Genomic DNA, 9,234 nt, shown 5'->3' with positions numbered 1-9,234 from the left:
CTAGCAGCAGCACCGCTTCTTACAGCCGCACTGCTGCTGGCAACAGCACTTCTGCTGGCAACAGCCCTTCCCGCAGCCACACGAGCCGCCCGAGCAGCAGGTGCGGCGGCAGCAGCAGATCACTGGCGTGCTGCAGCACCCCCCACAGCAGCCGCGGCAGCCGGGGCAGCAGGAGGAGCAGCAGCCCACGCGGTAGCACCTGCAGCTGGTGCAGCTGCCACAGCCACCGCAGCCGCCACCACAGCCACCGCAGCCGCCACCACAGCCGCCGCAGCCGCCACAGCCACCACCGCAGCCGCCACAGCCACCACCACAACCTCCACAGCCACAGCAACCCATGGTGTCAGCAGAGAGCACTCTGGAGAAGTGAGCAGAGAGAACTCAGGAGAGGTGAGGAGGGAGGACTCAGGAGAGGTGAGGGAGGTGAGATGCCCCCTTCTGCAGGGGAGGCCTTTATATACTCTCCCGACCCCCAGGAGAGGGAAGACACCTGACCACTTCCTTGTTATTTGACTGTGTGTCCAGGAAAGAATCTCTTCATGTCTTATTTACTTCCTTTTCAGATATCTTTGTCTTCACTACATTTTCAGTTTTGTTTAAATTTTTTCACAGAACTCTATTTTAGTATAAGTGAAAAAGGCCCAAAGTTTTGGGAAGCATGCTGGGAGTTTGGGGCATGATGAGGCTGTCAGTAGTAACGGGAAGGTTTCTCCTTCTCATTAAGTCCAAGGAACACACACCACAGTGGGAGGTCGGGTGTTGCCAGCAGGGCTTACAAACCACCACGAGGTGATCTGTGAGGCTGAGGGGTAGGGACTGTGAAGTCAAAGGCACAGTCTTCAGAGAGCTGGTGATAGCATAACGCTGTAAGCTCGGAAGTGAAAATGGTGATTGGTCACTGCCAAGGTCAGATGCCACCATTCCATTTACTGAACAATGAAAACTGCTGGGCTGGAAACTTCTCCCTATCTGTTCATTTGAAGCATATCATCATATTTGTTTTCTGTATTCCGGCCTTAATGATTGTTTTAAAAGCAGAAATAAATCCTCTGGAGAGTCTGGATTTTGGTGATGTCATTCTTGGTATATTTAACTTTGGATGAGGACTTAATTTTTCACCTTGATTAGGTGGTAGCAACTAAGGTCTGAAAGAAACACCTCTGTGCTCATTTGGGCTATTTAGTGAGAGCAGGGCAGGTATCCCCAGGGCACATGGTCTAGAGAAGGTTGGGGATGACAGAGAGGGTCTGACATGGGGAGAGAAAGAAGTCTGTGGCTCCAAGGAGAAATGTATAGCTGTGGATCATAGTGAGTTTGAGAATGGGTGAGAACAAGGTGTAAAAATATAAGGCAAGAAAAATGCAAGTGTAAGCAGGGTCTTCTCCGTGCCTGATGATGCAGGAGAGACTCTGGCCATCAGCGAGCATTCAGGGGACAGCTGTGGAGGCTGTGGCGGCTGCCCATCTGAGTGCGGACAAGATCCTCCACGCTTCATTCCCTAGCCCGCTCACTGCCCAAAGACTGTTTCTTCAACCTGGCAAAGCTGTTTTCTAGAAATTTGCTATAAAGTGATATAAAGTAATCAGGGCTGATTGGCATTATTCCTTAATGACCCCAGTTATCTCTGTGGCATTTGGACCAAAGGGAACACAGGCAGCTTCTCAAGTGGTTGACTGACCCAGGGGAGGGGTGCAGTGCAGCTGGAGATAGGTGAGTAAGGGTGAAGCTATAAGGAGGCAGAAGCAACAGGTTTGGTGAAAGGCTAGATTGGAGCCAAGAGGGAAGAAGGATTCAAAGGTGGCCTTTAAAACAGACAACTTGGATAAGAAGCAGGACAGGAGAAATTTTCCTTTCTCTAGTGGAGGGTTGGCCATGGAGAGGGGAAATGATGACTTGGGTCTGGAGCACATGACACTGGCTGTGTCCCTGGGACCTCTGGGGGAGAAGATGGCGTTGAGAGTTGGCTGGGTGTGGAGTCTGGAGGAGAGTTGGAGCGGGAGACACTCATTGGAGGGAGTAACTGAGGGACTGCATGAGGAAAGCAGCACCGTGGTGTGAATGTGAGCACCTGGGAGGGAGGACAGAGGAGCGGGAAGGGAGACCTGTGCCAAGGCTTTTAAGAGACAATTTTGAAGGGTAAAGAAAAAGAGGGTCATTTGTTATAAAGATCCCTTCAGAAATAAAGCTGGGAACATGCAAACTCATAAAAACAAAATAGGCCTATTTAATGAGGTGTGACGTATGCTAAAGTAGGGGCCGTGAGCATTATTGAAAAAATGACCTGTTCCATCTGGATGTTCGTATTCACTCTCTTACATCTCCCAAGTTTCTGTTAAAGCAGGGCGATTGTAACCCAATGTATGGAGAGAAAACCATTGAGGAGGAATGGAGAAGGAGCTGGCAGGAAACCCAAGTGTTAGTTCCCCTCAGAATCTCAAATATTCAGCTGGTTTCTGAGGAAATGAAGATTCCTCTCCTAAATGTTAGTACTTTGTGGCTTGCTTCTAAGATGACCTTAATAAAGAAAAGTTAAAATTAGCAAACATATTGGGTCAAATATAGTCTACAAGGATGTAAACAAGGAATAGCCCAAGATAACATTGTTGTGGAAACTGCCACTGCAACAACAGGGAAGTGAGCGCTGGCCACGTGCCCTGCTCATTCCTTCTCCCTTTTCACAGATGGTACTTAAGGGCCTCCCCCGCAGAAGGGGGCATCTCACCTCCCTCACCTCTCCTGAGTCCTCCCTCCTCACCTCTCCTGAGTCCTCTCTGCTGACACCATGGGTTGCTGTGGCTGTGGAGGTTGTGGTGGTGGCTGTGGCGGCTGCGGTGGCAGCTGTGGTGGCCGTGGCGGCTGTGGTGGCGGCTGCGGTGGCTGTGGCGGCTGCACCAGCTGCAGGTGCTACCGCGTGGGCTGCTGCTCCTCCTGCTGCCCCGGCTGCCGCGGCTGCTGTGGGGGGTGCTGCAGCACGCCCGTGATCTGCTGCTGCCGCCGCACCTGCTGCTCGGGGGGCTTGTGTGGCTGCGGGAAGGGCTGTTGCCAGCAGAAGTGCTGTTGCCAGCAGCAGTGCGGCTGTAAGAAGCGGTGCTGCTGCTAGGGGGCGCCCGGCTGTGGGCAGGTGCCGCAGGTAACTGTTCCAGGTAAGCTTTCCCCTGGTCTGCTCCTTGTGGACTTACAGGTCTCAAGTGTGACCTGAGCCTATTATCACCACCCCATAGGAATGTTGCGTTTCTGTAGTTTTGTGATCCTACCCACACCTAATGATAACCAAATCCCTCCTGTCCAGCCAGCCCTTGACAAAATGGAATCAAGGTAACTAATGTTAACCCTTCTTACAATGCCTCTAACTTTGTCTTCACGTCCTTTTTTTAACCACGCATTGTCATATTTGTATACACAAAGCACTTCTGATCTTAATAAATTACTCTCAATCTGCCTCAAAGAGCTGTCTCTTTTTCTCTCATCAGTCTCTGAATTATCCCTGAGGAGAAATAAGTTTTATCTTAACCAATAAGGCAAAGAATCAAAAACTAGATACATTGTTGCGATAGACTCAGATCTTTTAGAGGGTGATTAACCCATTGTTTATAGAGGAGGGAAGGAATTAGAGTCACATCCTCAATGCCAGAACTTCAACGTCTTAAACCGGAACCTTCCCCAGGTCCCTCCCTTGATAGTCTTGGCTGCAGATCCCCAGTAGTCATGCCTTGAATGGTGATAGGATCGCTGAGGAACACGAGCACTTTGGAGGCTCATCAGGTGTGAGGGGTGGCCATTCTGTCCACTGCTACAGTCCTTTTCTGTTATACATTGATCTTGGCCATCATGACCTCACTGATGACAATTAGTCCAAAAGGCAACATGAACAGAGGTCTTGGGTCTCTGTAATCGTGCTGTGCTCTCCGCTTGGCCATCACTCCCGCTGACCATCTCTATCCTCCGACTCTTTTCTTCCAGATCCAGACAGCAAAGGAGATGCTAAGCTTAGGTGAATCTGAGCGACATATCTTCCTTGGTGTTTATTGTATCTGTTTTTTGAGACAGAGTCTTACTTTGTCCTCCTCTATAGAGTGCTTGGCATCATAGCTCATAGCAACCTAGCTGTGGCAGGCACCATGGAAGTTCATATATCAGCCACTCCAAACTACAAAGTTGGTTTCTCATTGTAATGTGAGAAGATCAGCATTAGACTCAAAATAATCATACACCACTACTAAAGGTGTCCACACCCGCACAACAAAATATGTCCCCTCTGCTGACTTCCCATAGTGCTGTCTGACCCTTTTCTGTGTGGACTCCAGATTCTAGATCCACTGTGGTTAGTTTAGCAGCAAAGTTAGAGGGAGAAGAGGCTGGGGAAGGGTTGTAGAGGGATGTAGCAGGCGCAGAGGTGAGGGTGGTCCCACTGGGGGCAGGTTGTGGGACGGAGCCTAAGGAGATGCTACCGCTTAGGTGAATCTGAGTCACAAATATTCCTTTACTGTATTTGTTTTTTGAGACAGAGTCTTACTTTGTCCTCCTCTATAGAGTGCGGTGGCATCATAGCTCACAGCAACCTCCAACTGTGGGCTCAAGTGATCCTCTTACCTCAGCCTGCCATGTAGCTGGGACTATAGGTACCTGATATAATGCCCAGCTAGTTTTAAGAGACGGGGTCTTGCTTTTGCTAAGGTTGGTCTCGAACTTCTGAGAACAAGCAATCCACCCACCTTGGCCTCCCAGAGTGTAGGATTACAGTCATGAGCCACTGTCCCCTGGCAGTCCTTGATGTTTAGATGAAGGGACACGTTGCTGTTGTATCCACAATGTGGCACATGCTTGCAGTGTGGTCCTGCTTTCCTTTACACACTCAGCTCTCTCTTCCCCCTTTCAAGCATTTTTTATATTAATTCCCATCAAATGAACTATCACCAGAGTTCAATGCAATTCATGAGACATCAGGGTTGATGCCTGGGGGCTGTGGGGGCACTGGGGTGGGCATCTGGTCTGTCTCTCACCTTAGTGGTGAATGGTCGGAGGTACCTCCCTGTAACCCACCTGGGGTTTTGGGTCTTTATTCTAGTTATCTGAATAATTAGCATCAACACGGTCAATGTTCCCACAGCAGGGGAATTTATAGGCAGGGCCTACAGAGAGTGGCTAACCACTGAGAACCATATCAGATTGAACAATGAAAATACTATGCTGGGCACAAGGAAACTACAGAAATATTTATATTTTCTTTAAATTTGGACCCATCTTTTTCTGACTGCCCCTTACTCCATTGGAGAAACTAAAACCTCAGGGCAAAAGGATGAGGAACTTTAATGCACAGACATGCTGGCTGGACCTCACGTTGCAATCCATAGCCTCTGCCACGTATCACACAGCCTTCGCCCTGAAACCCTCTCTGACACTGCTGCAAAACAGACCAATTGTGACAAGGAGAAAATACACCAAAAAACCGACAGGAAAGAAAAGATTCTCAAGATTTATTGGTATGAGCCATTCCCCATCGTTCCGGGAGAACTATCTTCCCAGCACCAATAGGAATATCTTGGAAGATACCACTCTTGGCCCAGGACTATGACTCTTTGTGCAGAACCCCCGGCCGCCACCACCAAAGACGCACAACGGCAAGAACTGCTCATCTTTGACCCGGCCTCAGCCCGTAGACCTGCCTCTACTTCTAGGAGTTTCTCCACAAATTCTGGTCAACAGAAACAGTCTCTTACAAAAATCCTTCATGCTTCTAAGGACAAGGTATGGTCTGTGCCATAAGAAATCATTTTTCTTTCAATTTGCATCTTCAAAGTGAATGGTTACTATTAGGGATTACATAATTATTGTCTAGTTTTCTCTCCAGGGTATAAAAGAAACACAGATGCTACACAAATAATGGTTTCCTACCAAGAATGGACTTCTTTGGCAAAAAAGACACAAATTAGATGATTTCTCAAGGCCCCTTACGTTTATAAATTATTTTAAAAAATGGAAAGGAATTAACAAAAACATGATCATGATTTAAGTTACTAAGATCTGAAATGAATTAGAAAGAAACCCTACACCTTAACAATAATCCAATCAGAGTTAAATTGATTTGGACAGAATGGTACACACCAATTCACATGAAACCAAGGAGTGGGCCCCAGACTGATGGAAAAGAGCCCAGAGCACTAAGATAAATCCACGTCCATCACTACCTGCTCAGTCAACACAACCTGATGGGAACGTGCGCTGCTCGGTGAATTTATAGGGGAGTGAAAAACCAAAAGCCTGGTCAAGAGAGCTCTCCAGGCAAGAAGGAAACGGCCCCAGTAGATGGAAATCTAAAGCAAATATAGTTACCTACACTTTGGTAATAAATGTCTTTCTGAAATTTTGTTTGAGTTGGCTCCTTGTGAATAAAACAGGATTTTGAATGCATTTGGAAAACTCACCTACCTCTAAATGAAACTCCCACCTCAAAATCAAATTCAAATTGAAGATAGACTATCCGGACTTCCCACGGCTGTGTTTGATGATGGCGGTGCAGGCTCAGCAGGGGCAAGGTCTGTGTTCTCAGGGCCTGGACATGCCCTGCCATCACTGACCATCTGGGAAAGGACTTTTAAGAAAGATTGGGGTTTTGCAGGATGTAGGATATAATCAAACCAAAATAAAGGCAAAAGAACTCTTAATAATGAATGTTTATTTTATTAGAAATTTTAGAAACTAGATGTTGACAAATAGGAATACAATGTAGAAAAGGAGCAGAGGAAAGAAGATCCTCACATGCCTCCAAAAGCCTGCGCAGAACCACCGCCCCTGTCATTCAGCTCAGTGATGCGGCCTCCTGGGGGGGTCTGAAGGAAACTCTCGGAGAGAAAGGCTAGAAACACCCAAAGAAGAAAAGACAAAAGCAGAGTAAACTCCAGGGCAGAGTCACAGCCCAAGAGGAAAACTCCTGGGATACTCAGAAGACAGGGAAGGCAGCTGAGCAAGGTGGAGTAAAGTCCCCAGAATCTCCTGCCCAGGAACGGAAACGGCGGCGCCCCCCAGAGGCAGCACCGCTCCTTACAGCAGCACTGCTGCTGGCAACAGCCCTTCCCGCAGCCGCAGCCACACGAGCCCCCTGAGCAGCAGTACTGAGGCTTGGGGACGGTGATGCCCTGAGACCAAGTGCTACTTCCCTGTTGTTGCTTATGCGGATATCCACAGCTGAATCTCACATCGTCTTTGTATACTTCCTTACTGAATCCTTCAGACTTGAAAACTTACTAAATTTTGCTTTTACTTGTCTTTTTAAAACCATCTTTAATAAACAACAGAAAACAACTGCTTTTTCTTTCCTTGGTTCTTATAAAAATCACAGTGGGATTAGAACTTCCCTCAGCTCCTATTACGTTCTTCTGTTGTTTCAACCCAGAATAAAGATTTTTCATTCCTGCTTCATTTATAACTATTAACTTGTAAGACATCCCTTTATATGGAAGAGAACATTTTGAAGACTGAAAGGGAAAGAGCCATCCTGGGTTATATTGTTTCATGCTCCCTGGGCAGAGTCCTTTGGGCGTTTCTTTGTCCAGTAACATGAGTTGTTAACTCTCCTGCTCAGAGGAAAGGGAATCAGGCAGTTCCAGGTGTTGTTGCAGAGAACTCTGAGTGCGCTGTGGGATGAGAGAAGCAGACCCTCTAAGCCCAACACGCCCAAGTCACTTGCCAAACCCAAAGAGGCCTCTGCCATCATCAGCCTATTAAGTAAGAGGAACAACCTGGAAGGCGTGATCTGACAGCTGCCTGGGTCTGGGAGATCACAGACCTGTGGAATGCGGCCTCCAAGTGGTGGTCTTCCTTCCACAGACTACTCTTCTCTGTCAAAGGTGAATAGTGAAGGTAACTGAGAAGCCAGAATCTGGTTCTGGTGCTGTTTGTATGGTCAGAATTCAGCATTGGTGTCAGTCCCCCGAGGCAAATCCAGGCAGCACACAAGGAGAGCCCAGGAGACCTCTCAGCACCACGCAGGACGCTGACTTGGAGGAACTTGTAACTACCCTGTGTGAAGGTAAATGTTAAATGTCAACTTTGCTGTCCTAAGGGATGCCCAGATAGCTGGTAAAATATTATTTCTGGGGCAGCGCCTGTGGCTCAAGGAGTAGGGCGCCGGTCCCATATGCCAGAGGTGGTGGGTTCAAACCCAGCCCCGGCCAAAAAAAATATATATATATATTATTTCTGGATATGGGTCTATGAGGGTGTTTCCAGAAGAGATTAGTATTTACTCCAGTGGACTCAGTGAAAGAGATCACCTTTACCAACGTGGGCAGGGATTGCTACAGTCTGAACATGTGTGGTGTCCGTGTGGTGCAACAGTGTGGGAGGTGTTTAGGTCAGGACGTCTCTGCCCTCATGAACCGATTAATGCCTGAACAGAAAGGGCTCGTGGGAGTGGGGTTCTCCCACGTAAGAACATGTAGTTCATCCACCTCTTGCCCTTTCATCTTTTGCAATGTGACGACACAGCAAGATGCCTTCACCAGATGCCAGTGCCTTTACCTTGGACTTCTCAGCCTCCAGGCAGAGAAGAAATGTTTGTTCTTTACAAATTACCCAGTCTCCGGTATTCTGTAATTGCAGCACAAGGGGCTAAGACAAATATTGGGAGCAGAGGAGTGGGGGGTTACTGTAGCAAATACAGTAAGTTCATCACCAAAGGGACTGTGAAAAACTGGTCAACAGATGACAGTGGTCAACAGAAGGAAGGAGGCCTGCCCAACTGATACGTACACACAATGCCGGTCTCATCTGTGAAAATTAGGTCAATTTAAGAGGTGGTCAGTGTAGGGAGGCGGTCAACCGTGGAGGTTCTACTGTACCTAAAAATGTGGATGCAGCTCTGGAACTGGGAAATAGGCAGAGGTTGAAACAGTTTTGAAGTGTATTCTGGGAAAAGCCTGTATTCCTTCGAATATAATGTTGGTAGAGGTCAGGCATGGTGCCTCACACCTGTAAATCTAGCACTTGGGAGACCAAGGTGGGAAGATCACTTGAGTTCAGGATTTAAGACCAGCCTGGGCAAGAGTAAGACCCCCTGTTTCTACTAAAAATAGAAAAACTTAGCCAGGTGTTGGGAATCACCCCTGTGACCCCAGCTACTTGGGAGGCTGAGGAAAGAGGATCATCTGAGCACAGGATTTTGAGGTTGCTCTGAGCTGTGACACCATGACACTCTACCTAGGGCACATAAGAAGACTCTGTCTCAAAAAAAAGAAA

At 47.8% G+C, this 9,234-nt stretch overlaps 2 protein-coding genes across 2 annotated transcripts; one reads left to right on the top strand and one right to left on the bottom strand.

Annotated features, from left to right (window-relative positions):
- On the bottom strand, window positions 1–339 carry LOC128589814 (small cysteine and glycine repeat-containing protein 8-like). Its single transcript, XM_053596517.1, has one exon. It carries the CDS (start codon window positions 337–339, stop codon window positions 1–3), a length of 339 nt encoding a protein of 112 aa, XP_053452492.1.
- A 2,443-nt stretch (window positions 340–2,782) lies between these two features.
- On the top strand, window positions 2,783–3,100 carry LOC128590057 (small cysteine and glycine repeat-containing protein 6-like). The gene has a single exon (XM_053597133.1). The coding sequence runs from the start codon at window positions 2,783–2,785 to the stop codon at window positions 3,098–3,100; it is 318 nt and encodes a 105-aa protein (XP_053453108.1).
- The last annotated feature ends 6,134 nt before the right edge of the window (window positions 3,101–9,234 follow it).

This window comes from Nycticebus coucang, chromosome 7 (genome assembly GCF_027406575.1).
Source record: "Nycticebus coucang isolate mNycCou1 chromosome 7, mNycCou1.pri, whole genome shotgun sequence".
In the NCBI taxonomy this organism is placed as follows: domain Eukaryota; kingdom Metazoa; phylum Chordata; class Mammalia; order Primates; family Lorisidae; genus Nycticebus; species Nycticebus coucang.
Note: the sequence above shows the minus strand (reverse complement) of the source record. Positions and strands in the feature narration are given on the sequence as shown.

Excerpts from the sequence above, each read along its gene's own strand:
- LOC128590057 (XM_053597133.1), top strand. The coding sequence starts at position 2,783 with ATGGGTTGCTGTGGCTGTGGAGGTTGTGGTGGTGGCTGTGGCGGCTGC.
- LOC128589814 (XM_053596517.1), bottom strand. The coding sequence starts at position 339 with ATGGGTTGCTGTGGCTGTGGAGGTTGTGGTGGTGGCTGTGGCGGCTGC.